The sequence below is a fragment of the Dromaius novaehollandiae genome, chromosome 2 (assembly GCF_036370855.1).
Source record: "Dromaius novaehollandiae isolate bDroNov1 chromosome 2, bDroNov1.hap1, whole genome shotgun sequence".
Classification (NCBI taxonomy): domain Eukaryota; kingdom Metazoa; phylum Chordata; class Aves; order Casuariiformes; family Dromaiidae; genus Dromaius; species Dromaius novaehollandiae.
The window spans coordinates 25,843,202-25,863,645 of NC_088099.1; the positions used below are offsets into that span (position 1 = coordinate 25,843,202).

The following is a 20,444-nucleotide window of genomic DNA, read 5'->3' on the forward strand; positions in this document are numbered from 1 at the left end:
TTATAATACTGATATAATCTCTCCTCTTATGTCTGATCGCTTTGGAGAAGTGAATACATTCTTTGTTACAAATCCACAAGCATTTCCTAAATTTCTCTGAAAGCTTAAAAGTAGCTAGTTGGAAGCATGCAAGCATGGGACAAAGAGTTTTTGGTTCAATTGAGGCTCTTCGAGAAGGACCCTAGGAGAACTATACTTGGGGAGAATGTGAGAGTGCTTTGTAATGTTCCTATGTTCACTGTGCCTCAGTTTTCCTACAGTACTAATTCTAGGAGAAAGAAAGAGTTAAATATTTAGTCTTGGGCTGATGATTTGGGAGTCTGAACCTCACTGTTCAACAGACTGTCAGAATATAAAGTAATATACTTGCAAAGGCTGCCTTTTATGAGACAATAGGAACATCTATTGAACATTTTTTTTAGAAGAGATTCTGTAAAGTGAGCATAAAAAGAATAAAGAGAAAGAGACTCTGCTCAAGGAGGAAGCAGAAGACAGAAAGCAACTAGAAAACAGCATTCATAGGTAATGCTGCATAACATAGAGTCTGCCAGTTACTTCACGGATTTAATTAAGCGTGTGACTGACACAAACATTGCAGAACTGATGCTCTGACTCAGGAATTCTGCTGCTCTTTTCAGATGATCAATAAATATAGGTTTCATTTAGAAATACGATCTCGTCTAACTGCATCTTAACAGCTGATTGATAGCCAAGCTTTTACAAAGGATTAAGTCTTCATTTAGAATAGGACTGGGTTGAGAGAATGAGCTCCTTTGACACAAATCCATGGAAATGCTGTTCATGAGGACATACGGCTTTTCAAAGTTTCCTAACAGTTTTTCCTATAGAGTTTCACCAAAGCCTGTCAACAATTTGTTACATGCTGAATCAATATCTTGCCTGTTTGCATCTATACTGATGCCAGCAAATGTTCCCAGGCATGTGGGAGTCTGTGCTGTGAAACTGCGAGTGATCTCCGGCATGCCGAGCGCTCCACGTGAGGAGTACGCTTGGCACCTATTTTGGTGGGTGGAGGTCGGAGGGCGCTGCATTAGTACTGATGCAGGACACGGACTGTTGGCCTCTGGGCTAGAGAGGCCCACGTGCATCTAGCTTACCAGTGTATGTGTAGTCTTAAGGAATCTGAGTACTTGAAGAAGGGAGGGGGAGGACTCTGTAAAGGAGAACTAATTTTGAATCCCTATTCCTCTTTTTGAGTTTCGGCAAAATTGTAATATTTGGTGTTTCGTGAAATCTCTGTTATTCACAACCCAAAGGAACCAAAGCTGTCAGTGTTTTCACAGTTCTTCCAAAAACAAAATTACATGGAACTGAAAAGTTAAAGTAGCTACTGTATGTGCAAAGGAACCTGTGTGAGCACTGCTAAAAGGCAGAGTCATTTAATATGGCACTGTGAGAAAATGCTGTGCTTTAGACAGTGCTGGCTATACAAATTACATTTTCTATTTGTGCTCACTAGAGAATGTAGAAAACAGCTTACTGCTTCCTTAACACTTTTTGAGAAAAAATTAATAGTTTTGTGTATTCGGATTCCAGTTGGCCAGTGGTCAATTGTAAGAGCTCACTGAGTGTCACCTGAATTTTTTTTTCAGAGGATTCAATTTATTCCTATCAAAATGTTATAGCCAATATTAAAGAATCCCGACTTGATTTAAAATTAGGCTTATTATTTAGAAAGCTGGGTTTAAGAGGCTACAGTTCTGCATTGCAGATATATTGTGTGTCTGTAGAAGAGATGTCAAAATTGCAAGGCAGTGATTTTTCTGCAGTATTGTGTACTTGGGATCTCTACTTTTGGTGTCAAATGATCGGAAAAAGTTATGGAATTCTCCCTCTCCCCCTGCAGGGTAACTGTTATAGCTGGCGACTGAGGTGAGTAGGGACTTTTCATAGTGAAGAGGGAAAGTAATTATAATAAAAGAAATCAGTTACTGTTGCTTGGACTGTTACTCTGGCATTATTGGCTAATACATCAGTACATACCTGTAATGATTTTACAGGATTCATTTGTGATTACATCTCAGTAGAAAGAAGTTCTTATTAAAAGAATTTCTCTCCGACTGAATTTCAGTTATTTATTCGGAGTAATTATTCAGTAATTTCAAGTAGTAAGTATTCCTTCTGTTCTAAACACAAAGCAATGTGAGCATACAAATGAAGAATGTCAGGGCTTTTTTGCAGATGAAACTACATACTTGAGGAGAACTTTTTTCAGTTTTGCTTTTTTGAATTTAATAGCACCCCTTTAATGTTCTTCTTTATTATCTCTGTCTATAGGCTCAGGTTAGTTACCTCTCTTTTACTTCCAGTTTTTCCCATCTAGTAGTAAAGAGATGATTAGAAATTTAAGAAAATGATTGTAAAGCCATAATATTATAGGGAATGTTAAAATAAAGTTGCATTAAATTAAACTTAAAGCTTTTTGTGTTTGGATAGCTCTCAGTCTGGAGGCATTCCTTTGATAACATGGATGGGAGTAGCTCTCAATTACGTGTATGTCTGATGAGAACCAGGATCAAGTCTGAGTTGTCTGCTTTGATAATTATATTGTGCAAATGGGAAAGGTCTGAATTGCGTCAGGTGCAGGTGCAAATGAGCAAGAAACATTTTGTCTTTCACAGCTTTCCATATATCCCATCGCAGTTACAGGAACCTTTGTGGTGGCAAAGGAAGTTATACAGATCTCTTCCAAAACCCTATGGTTGATGGTACGAACCAGTTTTACTGATGAGAGAATGAAGTGAGGGGTTGGGTTGCTTCAACATTTCAAGAATAACAGTTTCTGCTCTGCAATGGCTGCGGTTTGGGAAGCACAGAAGGACACACCGAAAGCTTGGTTTTGCACAGCTGCTTTCTTCATTTCGGTGATATGCATCTTCCTTATCTCCATCAGTAGGTCTTTACTCAGAGAAAAGATATTCTTTCAAGGGTGTAATATCTTAAAACACACAGTGCCACCCACATGACTTTCTGTCCTTCCTCTTTACACTCACTGTGCTCTTTGAAAGCAGGAGTTTTTGGAGAGTTGAGGAGAAAGGGAGACAAGAGGCAATGGAGATAGAGGGCAGGGAATTAAAGTAATTTTTCTTAAGAGAAACCATAGGGAAATGGATTTGCTTCTGTATTGCAAGTAGATTTGACAACCAAGAAAGCTAAGTTTAACTCATATGATTACTATGCAACTCCAGTTGTGATTGGACTTGTAAAAGCTCTAATTGCACATTAGTGCTGCAAATAGCACTTGAAAATTTCAATTGTGAGCATGAGCACTTGTCTTTATAGCTTTAGTTAACATATTTTTAAGAATGACTCTTTAATAAAAAATAGTGTATCTAAGTCTTGCATATTACAATACAGTATTTGCCACTTCAGACATTTAGTTTGAATGTAAAGAAAACCCGTTTAAAGAAATCAGTGTATTAGACTTTTCAAAATATTAATTATGGTGATGTTTAAATATTTGCATTTAAACTAATCACATTCGGTTTTAAACAGAGAAGAACATTAATCAAGGAATGCATATTAGCTAGCATGTTTTGATTAACAACATAAAAAATGCCTTGAAGTCAAACTGCATTTTAAGTTCTTTGGTGTAGACTAGAGGCTGATTATCAATAGTGTTAAAAAAGAGCTAAAAAATCAAAATGTAGTCTGCTTCTAATTCCTTGTGTAGCTTTTCTTGCCTATTCTAGGGTTCTTTCAAGGCAAATGTGGCAAAGGTATAATAGTTCATGTGTTTTTCTGACTGATAAAAGAGAAAAAAACCCTCATCTTGTTTTATGTTACTTAAAATGCAAGTGCTTATTTTTTCAATTCTCACAGCAGACCAGTAGCTCCTTCAGTGGTCTGCTAATAAGCTCACTAGTGAGTTCTGCTGAAATTCTCTTCTGTTTGAACCTGTCCTTGATGCGAGGCTGTCAGATGGAGCCTGCTTATCGGGCAGATAATGATGTTTGCAGTGGAGAGAATGTAGGTATCTACGTGGGCACGTAAGTATGCATATACAGTATGCATATAGAGTAATAGTGATGCTGTAGAGCAGTTGTCTAAAGGAAATAAGAGTCAAGGTTTGCAGAAGTATTGTCATTTATAAGACCCCTTAATACAGCTGGGCATAATGGATGAATTTTCAGGCACAGGCTTCCCCCCCCCCCCCGCCGAAACTTCAGGCTGAGTACAATTTGGGAGCAGTTGCTTTAAGGGCATAATCTGGTAATGTGTTAGCTTTGTCAAATAAATGAGCTGAAAAAAATGGCTTCTCTCTCCTACCTCTGATTTCTCATTTCTACTTCCATTTTATAGTTGTTACTGCAGTAGCTTTTTTGCTGTTGCTGTTGGTGGGCACAAGCACATAAACCTCAGTGGCACAAGAGGCTTGGAGTGAATTATGCTCTGTAAGATGAGGAGCAAATGAAAATTTAAAATGGAAACTTAAACCCACTTATTGCCATAAGAATATATGTGCAACTGCACCCAGTATCTCTGAGTGTATGATTTTTGTAGCCAGTAGAGTGAATCTTGGCTCCTAGACTTGTCCTCTGAAGGTATGAAGTGTATTAGCGTGCACTTTTTTCTATGATTTGTTAAAAATCTTAATAGTAAATAGCATGCTACAGGAAGGTAGCAATTGGTACTTCTTTCTATTAAGGAATATTAATACTGTATGTATATTTGCTCTTGTTCATGCAGTCCTATGTAGGGATCTCTTCACACAGCATGTGGTTAGGAATAGACTACTTAATCAAGGTTTGACTAGCTTGGCCTTCTGTTTTAAGAAATGAATGGTAAATAAATGCAAGTGCTATGAGATTTAAACAAAAATTGAAGTCTGTTATTCCTCCTTTTGTTTCATGTGATGAAAAATCACCTTTGACCGGTGAAACACAGGACCCATGTGAAAACCCACCTCTTTAACACTGAGATCTAGTTGCTAGTGTGGCTGATGAATGTATATTTGGGATAAAAATTCAGAGAATCACATTTTATTTTCTGAATTTGTTCCCAAAAGATTTGCAGATATTTAAGTGCTTGCATAAAATAAATAAAAAAATCAACCTTTTTATTTTAAATTTCAGACAAGTGTGCCATGACTGTCTTCCACTGTTTTTATTCAGAATAAGCATATTTAATAATAATATCTGAAAAGATTTGAACTCTAGTATATTTCTGACTATTTGAATTATAAAAATTCAAAATATGCTGGAGAAATCTTAATAAATATACAGTTTTGGAGGTTTCTTTAATCTAAATGTTGATGAAAGTGAGCAGCTACCTCCACAAAATGGTGTGCTGACTGTTCTTGACAGTGGCTTTACATATATTAGAATATGGTTATGTGGGCAGATGATGATGTACTTGTCTATATAAAACGCTTGCATGTGCCTATTTGTCTTTGAGTTGCGAGTAAGTTTTGGCTGCTCAGGCTTCCTTCCATGGGTTTGGAATGTATCATACCTCCTGTGCTGCTACTGTTCATAAATGATGTCAGGCAAAGATTTCTTTTTTGTGCGTGTCAACATAATTAAAATTAATGGGAATATTCATGTTAATTCTGCAGTACTTCCAGGATCCCACATGCAGCCAAGATCTGCTGGCCGATATTAATTTTTGTGATTAAATCAGTGATATCATCTGAAAATAGGCACCAAAAATGGTATGTTTTGAAACATCATAAAATCTAATCTCGTCTGGTGATATAAATGGCTGACCTGCCAAATCGTCCTTAAAAGTCAAGTGATCCCTATATTCTGTAGATGAAAAGGGATTGTAAGTATGCGCGTGGGGGGAGTTCTGCCATGTGGAAATGGTGTAGAAAAAGATCACAGATTTTAAAGTAAGTATCAGAAAGAAATAACTGTGTTTCTTGAAACTCTTACTGGCAGAGATGGCAAGTGTTCATGGCAGTGGAAGCACTTGCGGTCCCTGTCCCTTCCTCCCGCTGACACCTCGGCAGCTCTGTGGTGAGCCAGATTGGAGAGTCTGCCAGGCTGAAAACAAGCCCTAACACCACCCACTCCCAACGTGAGCAACCACAACTGTGATTGTTTTCTTTGTGATCAGTGAGATGAACTGATTTTCTTCCCCAAAGCGCAAGTCATAGGCTGGTACAGGGAGAGGAGGAAAGCAAGCAGCAGGGGAGTGCAGGGCTCTGGAAATCTGTTTTGGACGAGCTTGAGGTGATGGGCAACAGGGTCATCATAAACTAAAGTGTCAATGTGTTTTTCAACGGTAAGTAGGAGAGAGAGGGTTATGGGCTCATCAGTGTGACACTGATCTATATAAAAGAAAGGTTGATCCAAGTCTTGGGTAATTGAAAACTGAAGGAAGGGTAAATCATTTTAATGAAGTTTTATGCAAAAATAGGTATCCCAAAACTAATTTCATATCTTATACTTATGATTACAGATTTTGCTGTTAAGGGAATGGATGCAAAAGACTTAGACTTCTAAGTATCTGTTTGTGCAAACTGTTCTGATTAAAATGTGAAGTTAGAATGGTACAAAATCACACTTGCACAGGTAATAATTAAAATGTTTAGTTCAGAGACTTCAAAATGTGTTTAATTTTGTGTCTTTCTAGTGGTTTCTCACAGGGATTTGATTCTTACAACTACGCCACTTAATGTTTTAACATTATTTTTAACAGTACTGTTCTTGTTGGTAAAATTTGAATATGGCCCAAGAATCAGAAGAATGCTTAATGATGGAGAGCAGAGGTCACTTATACAGAGCAGCTGCCGTTGTTTTGCTGTTGGTCACAGCCACATATGTATACCTTATATTTGATTGTATTCAATTAATCTAGTGATAAAGAACAGAGGGCATTCATATAGACGGATGAGAGTAGTTCACTAGGAAAAGTAACTCAGAAGAAACCTTGGGAGTGTGATTGTGAGACCGAATTCCAATTCTCGTGTTAGTTGGATGCAAGCAAGAGATTCTCAGATAAAAGCTGGGAGGTTAAGTTACCTGCTTATTTGCCAATGTTGTGAGTGTTACATTGGTGTTCCTGAGTATGTTACAGTGTGCCTTCGCAATTCAGGCCATAAAACGGGAGGGAGTATACAGAAGGATCATGATGGAGAATTTGTTGTAGTTTCTCTGTAGTTTTATCAGTTCTGAAATGAAGATCAGTTGTTTTTGTTCTTCTGTGTTCTATTCTCTAGATGAGAATTAATTCAGGAAAGTACTAAGAGCCAGGATGTACGTGAGGCTGGGCTTAACTACTGCAGTAGTCCTGTTGAGTTTTCGGTCTATGAATGTTAGCAAGCTTCTGGCTGGAGGTGTGACCAAAAATTTGCATAGTAAAGTGAGAGCTGTATTTTATTGATAAGTGGTTCCTTTGCTTATACAGAATTTAAAGAGGGGAGTTTCTAATCTTCTTGGAGTAGAGGGAAAAGAGTGGTTATAAATGGTTAGGAGACGTGAGGTCTGTAATCATGCAGCAAATGGATGGAGCTTGAAACTAAGGATCCAGGGCTAGAATTTGTCTCTCTGTAGACAGAGGGTTTTGCCCTTTCTGTGCTTTCCCCCGGTTCCCTCTCCCCCACCTGATAAATGTGATGAATATTATTTATAAAGAGGTTTAGAGCAGAGCAATAGATGAAGAGAGAAGATTAATTTGAGAATTTTGTTCATCTTGCTTGTGCATGTCCCTTACAACAGCATTTACATAGTGATTCCAGTGTACCCCTTTGTTGTAAGAACTCACCTGGCAGAGCAATAGTTTTCCAGTTTCTTGCAGAATGGAAATGGATCTTTGGATGTTAAGGCTTCAAGCCTGATTTGGCCACATAATTGACTCAGTGTTTCCTCCCATGGTGGAAATGGATTAAACTGATTAGAGTGAGCCTCTGACAGTCCCATCAGGAAAATATGTTGTATACGATACTTATCAGCTGGCATAGGCTGATGTAGCTGTGCTGAAATCAGTGTAGCTCTGCCAGTTTGAACCAGCTGAGTATCTGACCAAACGTATTGCAGAATGACAGGTGAAATCAAGATCTGTCTTTCTACAGATTCAGGTTAGCTTTTCAGCAATGCCTTCAGTCAGTTCAGTTCCCTTTCCACAGAGCACTTCTCTCCCCCAAAATAGACTAACATGCAAGTCTGCACTTCATTAGCTGAACTCCCATGTGTATATCAGCCTAGTTGTTAACAGCACTGTCTAGCTGCGCATTATTTTACAGTCCTTTGTCATGAGAGAATGAACAGTCTTCCAGTTAGACTATTTACTTATAGACTATAGAAAGTCTTTGTTTTCTTCCGCTTTTTATGGGTCAGTATTTTTAGCTGCTTGTATAGACATCTTTAATTCATATCTATAAACTTAAATTCAAGGGTGAGCTCAGGTCCTGCTGAGGCCAATGCAAGTTCGATATTGACCTTACTGGAGCTCAGATTTTTCCTCATGAGAGCAGCAGCTGAACAAATACAATTTGAATTGTAACATTCCCCTCTTTTGTATGTTTGAGTCATATTTCCAATGCCAGTATGATGCTTGAGCTACTTATTAAAGAATATGTAATACAGCAGTGTATTCTTATACTTGTACTGTTGCATCTTAAAATCTATTCACAGGCATCAGTCAACTCCTGTGCTGTATTACCGGTACTGAGCTATGGTTGCACGTAATAATGATCCTGACTACTTTGCCCGCTTGATTTGTAGGTCTGCCTTTGTGCATTCTCACATTTGTAGTAGAGTTATTACATGCAATGTGTAATAGAGATTAAAAGGAGTTGGCGTTTTCTACAGTTTTAATCTGGGCGCCTCAGATGTGATAATTTATTCTGTTGTAAAGTACCTACAGAAAATTGTAGTGGAATCTCTTCACTTGCTGGTCTCTGTAAGAATGTGCACAGCAGTTTATTTTTTTCCCCCTTTAATTCTTATTTTGTCCACTCATTGTAGCATCAAGACTTAGCAGAAACTGAGAAAAAAAAATACGTCAATGGTTTAAATTTATTATCCTTTTTATAGTTCCACGAGCTACCAAGTGCTTGGGATAACTGACTTTATCAAAATTCAGGACAATATCAATAGTGTGGTATTTAATCTGAATGCTCCTCAAGTTCATTCTGAGTAATTTGGTAGCAATTTTAAACGAGTAATATCAGAAAGTTGTTTCAGTGTTTTAAGAAATGTGTACAGAAATTGGCAATAAAAATATTCATTTTGGGGAACTGTGGAGCAATATAGTATTAGTGTATATATGCTAATATATATAGCTATACACATGCTAATACATATAGCAATGTAGTATGGAAGTATACGGAGCAATGTGTTTTCTGTTAGTAAAAGCCTTCAACTGCACCACATGACCTATAATTTATTTTTTTCCAAGATCTCAGTCCAAACAACAAGATACATAACATTGACAGAAATCTAGAGGTAAACAGTTCATATAAATTTAACGTCATAATTTTAGTTTGTTGAGCACTGTGTAATGATAGCAAATCTGTTAAGAGGCTGAGAGTTGTCTCTTTTCTTAATTTAATTCTTAGTTCTTAATTCATCTTGCAGTGGAAATAACAACATGGGAAAGTTGACTAGGTACAATTTTAGTGGTCATCTACAATAGTCAGTTTCTAAGTGCAGAAACTTTATTGTTGGTAATACAAAAACTAAAAATGAAAGACTTCTTAACTTCTGTTTCTTATGCTCAATTTATGTTTAAAAGACTTTACTGATGTGAATATGTAGTTAGCGTTCAGGGATTTTGCTGAGAAAATTATTTGAGTAAATTTAGATACAATGTTACAAAAGCGATATTTATAATTTATATCAGTGCTAAAATTAGTTAGAGTGATGTAGTTTCCATTTTCCAGTACGCTTGTCATATTGATATAGGTCTAGAAGGGAGTGATTTCATTGCTTTGATTGTGTCAGTATGGTTAAAGCAGCAAAACTTCCAAATGTGAAGTGGCCCTCAGACAGAGTTTACAGGGTTAACAGTTACCAAAAACTTTTGACAGTGAAGTCAGTGAGAACTGACATTTTTGCACGTATCTTTTCATTTAAAGAGAAAAAGAAAATAGGTATAATAAACAAAATCATCCACACTGATGTTTGTATTTTTGAATATTGCATAGTTTGTAATGTACATTGTTGCATCTTTAGGACTTACTATTGATATAATCCCAGTATACAAATACAGGAATTTGACCCCAAAAAAGTTTCATTTGTTGTTTTGCACAGTAAGATGCATATATGTAAAATATTGTTGTAAATGTATAGTACTTCTATTAATCGTCATACTCAGGAGTGAAAGAGAAGCAAAATTGAAAATGTTTTTGAGGTTTTATGGAATATTTTCTAAATACAGGATTTCTTCAGAGCAATTAATGCCACCACGCTAGGGCAGTTGGCCAGGGCAAGTACCGGTCTGCATGGCAGGATTTCAGTGTAATGAAGCTTCATGGAAAATGCTTGTATATTCTCTAGGCAAATAGCATTTGTTTCTTCCTGGCATGTACTCAGCTACTCTTCAAAGGACTAACAAGAGTGCTGGCTCTTCACTTCTGCAGCAGTTTTCATAGCATCCAAGCATCTTCTTGGTAGTGGGAGGGAAAATACTTATATCTGAACTTAAGTTCTTAATGTTTGAGTAAATAAGCTGTCATTTTATTTGTTACCTCTGTTGATTATTTGTATACATTCTTTAGAAAATGAATTCTTATGTGGCCACACTGTTTTGGTTGTCCCTGCATGTCGAACAGACCCATGCTTTCTCTTATGCTTTCTGAGCATAATAGAGAATTGTATTTGTGATGAAGAAAAATAGAGTTAATTTTACATTTCAGGTGTCCTTTCTTCTTTTTCCTAGCAGGCAAAAATACTTCAAAAGTAGTTGTAAAACTTAATTTCCATTTCTGGTGATGCCGAAATAAATGAGTGTCATGTCATGATGTCTCTTTTTTACAAGTTTTTTGTTTTGTTTGTGTTCATATAGCAATTGTTCTTATGCTTTTTTTTTCTTTCCCTGTTTCCTGACTTGAGCTACAGTAGTTAAAGAAGTGGTGAAAACTGGCAATAGATGAGCTTATTTGAATAAATTCCTGTCTTTAGCACAAATAATTGAATGTCCCTCTCCTTTTTTTGCAGAACGGTTTACACAGTACAGCCCTAAAAACCTTAGACAAGCATGGAATAAGTAAGTCTTTTTTTTTTATTACTCTTTTGACTGTTCAAGGATGTAATTCATGCCAAGCTAAAGCTATCATTGTTAACTTAAAATGGATTTATGCTTTCTAACTACAGTACAAATGTGGAATTATTGAAGTATTATTCTTCCCTGTTTCTATCAATTTTTAATGTTTTTTGAATTGCCGATTTTCTGTAAATAGGGAGGAACTGTATAGTATAATATTTTCTTGGGTATGCCACTTGCCAAGCTTCCTGAACTCAGTGAAAGATGTTGTATGGGTGCTTTGAATCTTGTTTTCTCTGTTCTGCTTTAACGGCTAAGAGACTTCTTAAATAATCTGTTTCTAATCAGCTCTGAGACTTGTTTCCAAATAATCATCCCCTGTTGCAAGGTCCGTCTGCTCATTGCTGTGAGTTAATGACCATACTGTTACATATTTTAATTATCTTGGCTGAAAATGTCAATATGAATTCGCCTTATTTTTTCCTTTTAATGTTTCCTTAAGTTTGCCTCGTCTACATCAGACAGACACTGATATAAAGGTATTGTTCTCAACTGCTGCCTATTAAATGAGGAATGCCTAACCAACCATCTATGTGAAGTCTACTAGAAGATTTCCCACTGCACAAAGAGTTTATGTAGACAGAATAGCTGGGCAGCACTGTACCGAGTGATTAACATCTTTTATATTTTGAAGAAAGCATACACAGTTTGAGTTGTATGAACAAGATAACAGCCATTTTCAGAAATTGTATTTTCTTGCCAGAAAAATTATTAGAATTTTTCTCCACCACCTTTGACAAAAGTTCTTTGCGACCGGGCTGAGCCTTTGCTGTACCAGCATTGTTATTCCCTTTCGGATACTCATTCCCAGTTTCACCGTTGGTGCCAGTTGGCTGTCTTGTTGGTAGTTTACCAGGGGGGTAAGAGCAAACTCAATAGGAGACAGAAGCGTCTCCTCCCAGTTTACCACTGAAATTGAAGATACAAAATGTTTTGGTAAAGGAGCTTCCTTGTTACAGGGAAAAAACAGTTGCGGGAAGAGGTAAAGTCAGAATTCTTCTCCAACATCATCATTTATTAGCAATGGATTGTGTGTACGGCTCCACAAATCATAGCACAGTCAGTTCCCCAACATGCGGTTAGGTTTATACTCATTTTGCAGTACTATTATTCCTTCTCCTTCTGCTCCTTCCTACCCCGATGTAGTTCCACATTCTGGACTGAAACACTTAGCCATTTTCAATTTAAAACAATCCCATTTGAAATTGTGCTTAACTGAGAAAGGAGAAATCTCCATTAATGTAACAGGACATAGTTAAAATTGTGTTAATTGTTGGATGTGATACCATCGAACGCTTGTCCTTTGAGTCAGAAGCTGTGCTCCCTCAGCGCTGGCTGTCTCACACGACCCTGCAGCTCACTCCACATTACTCCTGGGTCCAGACACTTAAAGCTGGCAGAGATGAAGCCAGTGTATTCACAAAGGTTGAGTTTCAGCTACCTAAGTTAATCTTTCTACAGTTCATGGAAAGATTCCTGTCAAGTCCAGTTCAGACTGTGAAGCTTATTTGGTGGCTCTCTTGGAAGAGACAATATCCCATTTACTACAGAGGGAGCAGTAAGGAGATTAGCCTCACTTAGGTTGCCGTTAGCTTTCGTGAATACCTCACACAGAGTTGCCAGTTCTTTTGATCATTGTAGGCGTCTTGCAATGCTTGACTCTCTCTGAGTCCTGCTTCTTGGAATAATGTAATTCCATGAAAGTCATAGCTTTTATTTAAAGGTAAGTTACTAGAATTATCTATTTCCTGTCCTTTAACAACAAATGAACTTGCAAGTTCATCTTTTCTTCGAAAGTAGTTAATGAAATCCAAAAGCTTGGAAGAAACAATTATACTACAACATAGGCAATTAGATTTGGATTGGGAAAGAGGGACAAGGAAACTGATATTGATGTGAATGTTTTTGCTTGAGGGCACATGTGTGTGTGAAAAATGTGCATAGACACTGGCACACTATTCCATCCAGTCTGTAGGCTTGGGCTGGCGGTTTTTCCATATTTTAACAGCAATTAGTCCGGTACCTAATAGTATCTGCTATGTTTGAGTAAGTAGGAATAACAAATTTTAATTTAGAAAGTTGTTCTCTCAGATTTTTTTAAAAGAACGTTGTGTGAAATTTCTGTTTTCTTAAAATACAAAAAAGAACAAAAAGCAGTTTGCTTAAAACAAGCCCTCCATCTCTGAGACTTCATAATTGAGACAGGTTATGATCACATCACAGGCTGATTCAAATAAGACCAGAGCTTTTTCATTTCTAAGAAACCTCTTCAAAAAATATTTATACATTTTCAATGCTCTGTGCATAAAGGATTTGCAATTTTTCAGCATAAATGAGGGGATTGCAAGACTGAAAGTAATGACAATGCATAGAGTTCAGCATTTGTATGTACGGTTCTACTATAATAGGGAATTTTGAGCACCCCAAAATTATGCATCATTTACATTCAAAATGTAAAGGATTTTCTGTTTTTCTGGTGTAAGTCTTTACCTGTGCACTGTATTAGATCACTGTTGCTTGCACAGCTGTAGTTAAGGATGTATAAACATTTCTGTTATAGACATTGTATTCCCAAGGTTTTACAATTCAGCTATAAAACTTAACATTAAAAAACCCTTCATAGGCAGACTGATTGGTCCTAGGAATTTTCCTTCTTTATTAATATTCTGAAAAGTAGCAATCTCTCATCTTAAAAATTCCTTATCAATATCCTGATTTAACTTGCTGAAGACTTTGGGGTTTTGTATGACACAAAAATGCTTTACATAGGTGCTTAGCTTCTGGTTTGGTGGGTATACTTACTAATTTCAGTGATATCACTTCCTGCTATTAAAGCTAGGGATGGACATCAGTCTTTGCAATACAGGAAAGGGTTTTAGAAAATCTCTGCTGCAATCTCTATACAGCATTAAGTATGTGTTCTTATAAGTATATTCTAAAGCATACACCAGGATGTTTTTTAAAAGTATGTACCTTTCTCTTTAAAAATTATTTTAGTTTGAGAGATAAGATTATCTAAATGTCGACTTACAACTGACGCAACTACATTAATTTCTGCGCTTCTGAGATGTGCTCGAGATTTCTGCCCAATGCTTGTCGATGCCAAGCAAGACCAGGGCTATGGCACTCCGCAATTCCTCTTCCGTTTATCTCCTGGCCTTACAGTCATGGAGAGATGCACTAGCATCTCCATTGAACAGTTCCTGCAGCCCCTATTCATAACAGTATTCCAGTGCCAAATACATTTATCTTTGTAGTACTTCTCTGAGGTGAGGTTCTGTTACCACATTTTATAGATGGAGAATTGAGGTACAAAGGCATTAAGTATTTTGTCACGTGGAAACTGCCACAGAAACTGTATGACAGAGCAATAAATTGAACTTGGTGCTCCGAAATCGGGAGATACCACCATTAATTTTCTAAACACGATGAAGCTTTCTCTGTTTACTGTTCTATCTTTCAGAACTAGGCACAGTCCAGCCCCTTATCTTATTTGTATACACATTTTGAGGTCTTGACATGGAAGAGTGAGAATACAGGTTTAGAAGAATCTTCAAAGAGGCTTACCTCAAAATATGCATGATTATAATTCAATTTATGTAAGGATAGGTTACTGGAAGGAAGGATAGCAGCCTTACAAATTCTACAAAACCAGCAGACTTAAGGCAGAAGGAACAGAGGCCAAAAGCAAGGAAAAAATCACAGATGGTAGATTGCGGGAAAAAATAATTGCACCTAACTGACCCCAGCTTCCACAAGGTAGGAATTTTGAAAACAGAGCCAGACAGTAGAACAATGATGTGTCCAAGCTAGTGGTTCTTTAATTACCAGTCTAACTGAAAATCAGCTGAAAGTATGGAATGTAATATATATTAAATTATAAACTTGAGACAGTGGAAAACCATGTCGATGACAGCAGTGTCCATGAAACCCAGCAGGCTCATTATACCTAAAATTCTTAAAATAGAATGGGTCAATATTTGAGGCTACTTTTGGGAAGCGTTTGAGGGAAATAAATGTAACTAGCTAAAGTAGTGAATTAAGTTCCTTGGCGACTTTAAGACTCACTTTCTTCACTGGTTGACAAAGTATGTACAGATCATAAAGAGAATATTTACAAGGTAAGATGTGATTTATACATTTTCTGTAAAATGTCAGGAAACAACTTGCGTTGACATTTCCTTCTATCCAGTTTGAAGTTTCACCTACGCTGCATGAGCAAATGTATTGGGAATTGTGATTATAAAGTACTAGTCAGAAAAGAATGAAGATGTGGTAGTCTGATCTTCCTTATACAGATCACAGTGAAATAAATTTTTACGTTTTTGTCTGAACTTTCCTGCTCAATTCTGTCTGTACGATAAAAAATGAGGGCGGCTCTGCCTTCAGAATGCAATGCAAACTCTTCCCATTTCTAAAAGCTTCTCCACAATAATAACCTCTTACAGAAGAATGATGAAAGAGAACTAATTATCCCTATGTATATTCAGTAGGATATGAAAAACTTCTTCAGATCCTTCCATCTAATGGGTAGCATTGTGAGAAATTAGGCTGAAAAGAAAACAAAACTTGTTGATGGAAACAAATTTTACTCTGCGTAAGTAGAACTACCATTTTGTAATTCCCCAACGTGGTACAACTTATTTTATAAATAAGACTTTACTCTCAAAGGTAGTCTCACTGCTGGGGATTTCTTCCTCTACCAAGATGGGTTTTGACTGAAGCCAAAAATTATCTTCTCACTGTCATTTTTATGTCCCCCTCTTCAACCAGCAGTGTTCCTGGTAATGCCGTCTGTAGTGCCGCTGCAAAGACATTCAAGCTCTCGAGCCCAGTAGGAACAAAAAGTACAGTGCTGTGGCTGGTAAAACCTCCCTCTTTCAGTATCTCCTGAGGAATGTGACCAGGCAATGATGATTTAAAATGTGCCTGTGCAAAGGGTGGTGTGTGTTTTGGTTGAGGGTGGATGATACACGTATGACTGTGCAGTCTGGGGAGGGCCTGCAGTTGTGCCGGGGCAGGCTGCTCACTGGCAATCAAGAATCATTGAGAGCTGTGGGGCGAGAAAGGGAAACTGGCCCCAAATGAAAAGATTTCATAAAGGTATTTTTGATTTAGAGGCATATAAATCTGTTTCTGTCTCCTGAGGGACTCCTTGCTTTGTATGATACTGCTGTACTGTAAAAACCCCTTATTTTCTCATTTCCTGTTTTCTTTCACTTGTTTCCCATAAACACCCCCTTTAGCAGTCCTGCTTTTTTTGCCTGAGTGACCTTACGAAGCACATCATGGCAAAACCTATGTTAATGTGCAATAGAAACAAAAAATCATTTGTCAGGTAGCAGATTGATTACACTACTGTATTTTATGAAAAACATAAATTCTGCAGTGTTTGATACCACTCAGGCTGGCCCTTGATGTGCAGTGGCTCGAGGCTGCTGCCCCGTGCTGGGTGGCACAAGAGGCGCCGGCTGGGCTGCAGGGCCAGCGGTGAAACGCTGCCAGCGCTAGGAGGAGCGCTTCGGGGACACAGCAGTCGCTTCTCCGTTCCAGAGACTGTCAACAGAGGGCCAGAATTTGTGTTATAAATATTTTCCTGACACTGCTTTGGTATTTATTTCACTACTTAATGCTGTTTGTTAAGTTAATTTCAGGATGGTGGAAGCTGCTTCTGTCTACTGCTATAAATTACACCCACTTAATACCATTTTATATGATTCTGACATCATAAAAGGCCTCAGCTGCAAAGGAAAGTCGACCTATTAAGTTCTCGGGCTAGTGCAGGGGTGTTTACTGCTACAGTTGAAGTGCACTATGTTTTCTCAGCATTTTAGGAATGATTTATATTATACTGTTTGAAACCAATGACTGAAAACGATATTTGGAGTTTCTCTATTTTTTCTTTTGCCAAAGTTGAGTGATTCTTTATGCTTATGTACTTTCATTCTAATTGTAAATTACTCAAACGTTGTAAGTTTTATAAGGGGGAGATTATTCCTCTGCCTGACAGACCTCACTGACAGAATGTTTATCCTGCCATTCAATCTCAATTTATTTTTGCTTTATCCTTAATTCCCCCTTTTTTGTGATGTTTATAGACTTTAGCTATTGTGTTACATCTTCTTGGCCAACTTAAAAATATTAATAAACCTCTTAAACTGGACCACTATATTTAGAAAACAACAGCAACAAAAAACCCTTGTCCTCTCTTGCTGAGTACTAACTCTGTGTTGTTTCATTAGTAAAATTATATTGTTACCCTTTGCCTTTGCCATTGTAATGGTTGTGAAAACACAGCCCCAAATCACATGAGCATTCTTTGCTGTCATATGCAAGATCTAGTTCCTTTCCTGGCATTGGGCTGGAGTTTGTTGGCATGATTGCTGGCTTAGTATCTCTGAACCTATCTGCATTTTGGGTTATTTTTCCCTGGCAATATTTGTTTATAGTTCTCTATCCTGTTTGTAGTTTTTCTGCCCACATCCGTAAGGCCCTTCGTATTAATTTTTTGTCTTCAGTGGAGTTTTCAACATTTAGTTTCATTTGACAACCGAATCAGTGTGCAGTGTATCCCTTAGTCCAGTTCATTAATAAAGATGTTAAATAAAACTGTGACTAACACTAATCCCTCTGGCACACAGCTGGACACTTCCCTTGCAACTCAGTACGTTGCCACTTATCATTACTCTTTGCTTATGGTCTGTCAGCCAGTTTTCAGTCCACGCAATAGTGTTTCATATCCCAGCTCTTCTGAGTTTGTCTAGAGAGTAACATTTTGAGAGAAATTGTGTCAGATAGATAGTCACTATTGTCACTTTGTTCCACCAATGATTAAGTCAATTTTTAAAAATAACCTATTCATCTGATGTCTTGTTCATTAGTCATCTGTTCTTTTGCTTGCAATTTTAAGTCTTAGAATTTACAAAACCATTTACAAAGCTATCCTAAAAACTAATTTTGCTTCTATATTGTCTATAGTTTGCTTCTATATTATGCTTCTATACTGTCGATGACCAGCAGAATATTTGCCAAGATTGTTCTCTTTCTTATTTGAAAAACAAGAATGGAAGTGTGAACATACTGCCTGGCTGAGTGTCGATATTTTTTTTCTTTTGAAAGTCTAGTCAAATAGTTCAGAACACAGTGCAAAATTAGCTAATACTACAATAGCTTATCTACGGTAAAAGACCTTTAGAGAGAAATAAGGAAAGAGAACTAACTGTTCTTGTGTAGATTTCATAAAATGGCTTTTCAAAGGTGCTTTGCATTTCTTTGCTATGCTTACTAATTCCTTAAGATATTGAGACGTATATCAGATAGACATGTTTATTTGGTGTTTAGAGGTATGATTTTTCCAGTGTATGTTCTTCATTAATGTTTTTGAATACTTACTGGTCAAGTCTCTTCAGTTATTTCCAGTTTGTCTCTTTTGCTTATGTATTTCTATATGCCAGTGTTTTATTAATTTCTCAAAATTATGTTTCTGGAAGTCTGTTAGTCATGTGTTGCCATACTGTGTGTGTTCATTTCTTGGTTTGAAGCCTAATAATTTGTGATCAGAGACACCAAGCATTATTATATTCTCACATTCTTAATTCTACCCTATTGCTAGAATTCTGTACATTTGGCCTCTGTGCTGAAACCTCTTTTCCAGATAAATGATAGTATTGACAAAACTCAGTCTTTCACTTGTGTTTTAAAAACATTTGTCTGAGTAATTGAAGACATACTTTGACTGGAGGGAATGATGTAAGTGAAGGAGGCCTTACTGCTGGGTATCTCGTAATTTGTGTCTGGCCATTAAAGCCAAGATTTTTCCAAAATGAGTGCCAAAAAGATAGAAACCTTAAGGATTGGGCTGGCATTCAGAAGTGCTCAGTGCTAAGCAACTGGGCCATTGGCTTAAGTGGCTTCACGTTTATATTTTCCACTGCTCATTATCATGTATCATGTATAATTTTGCTTTAGTTCACCAGTTTCTTTGCTCCTCATCTTCTGGCCTAAGAAATGGTTATCATTTGGGGAGATGCTGCAGACAGCCAATAATCGTAGTAATATCAATAATGTTGCTAAGTTTTGTCACCTCTGCAAATGCTTTAAAGCTGATCTCAAAACCCATGCAGTTTGGCTCTGCTGCCAGCCAAAGACTTACAGTCAGTAGTTAGGGATTCCGTGGTGGTATAAATATCAAAAAGTATCTTCACCTTAGAAAAATATTTATTACTAACTTTTATGATGATTTGAGGTGGGTTTTTCAACTTTCCATCACCAGCTTTTGTGCAGTAGGATGGTGATAGTTATTCAGATGTTACCATTCATCTCTGTTAAATTGCCCGTTTCAAAAGCTCATTTAACCTGTGTAGCCCAGAATCTCTTGTGACCATATCCCCCAAACCATTGCAGTTATGACAAGAAAATCTTAAAATACATCTTTCACATTGCTTCCTTGCCTGTATTTCTAGCTGTGGCACGTGCTATACCTGCGTTCAGATTTCTGACCTCTATCCTGCTACACAGGGCAGAGAAACAAGAATTCTTGCTTTTTCGTTGTGCTCTTCTGCATTAATGATACAGAAGCACATGACGTTGTGGGAGACGAGTGCAAAACAGAGATTTGTTTCAAAACTTGCAACTATTTGCTAGCTAAACAGTTTTCATAATAAAATTTAGTAACATCTTCTGATAACTTATTATAGAGTGCTTGATGGTATTGTTTGAGAAATTGTCAAAGATGCTGGCTGCAGGCAGATCATCATGTGTGTGTGTTCAGTGTCTGCTTGACCTGATTGTCAAAATGGGAAGATACGAGATAATCATCCCTGTTGATGCATTAAAATGGAGAGGGGTTAGATTATGTATCTTCAGCAATACACTGTGAATAAAGAGCCTTGGCACTGGTGCACCTGTCATTGCTGGAGGGCAAAGGGGCAAGTCAGTCCAAAGGGAACTGACCTTTTTCTTTTAGGCGTTGAGTCAATCCCATATCCTAAGGCACACGTTCTGCGTTAAAATTATTATAACTCTCCTGGTATTAGTCTGAACAGCAGACTCTGAAGATCTGTGGAAAAAAAACCCACCTATAAAATGGTGGTGATGGTGGTTTGTGTGTATATTATTGCTTTTAAAGATGTTACTAAAACAGTTAAGTTTTTCTTTGATTAGGATAAATTTAATTGAAGTTTAAATAAAATTGTAAAATGCTTTTGTCTGAA

General features: G+C 37.2%; 1 protein-coding gene across 4 annotated transcripts in view; it reads left to right on the forward strand.

Annotated features, from left to right (window-relative positions):
* The window catches only part of CDK14 (cyclin dependent kinase 14), a 330,859-nt gene that overhangs the window by 227,992 nt on the left and 82,423 nt on the right, over positions 1–20,444 (forward strand). For all 4 annotated transcript variants that reach the window (XM_064506052.1, XM_064506050.1, XM_064506048.1 and 1 more), the window contains one exon: positions 11,127–11,175. In XM_064506052.1, the coding sequence (XP_064362122.1) occupies positions 11,127–11,175 (49 nt within the window). The remainder of the gene's footprint in view (positions 1–11,126; positions 11,176–20,444) is intronic.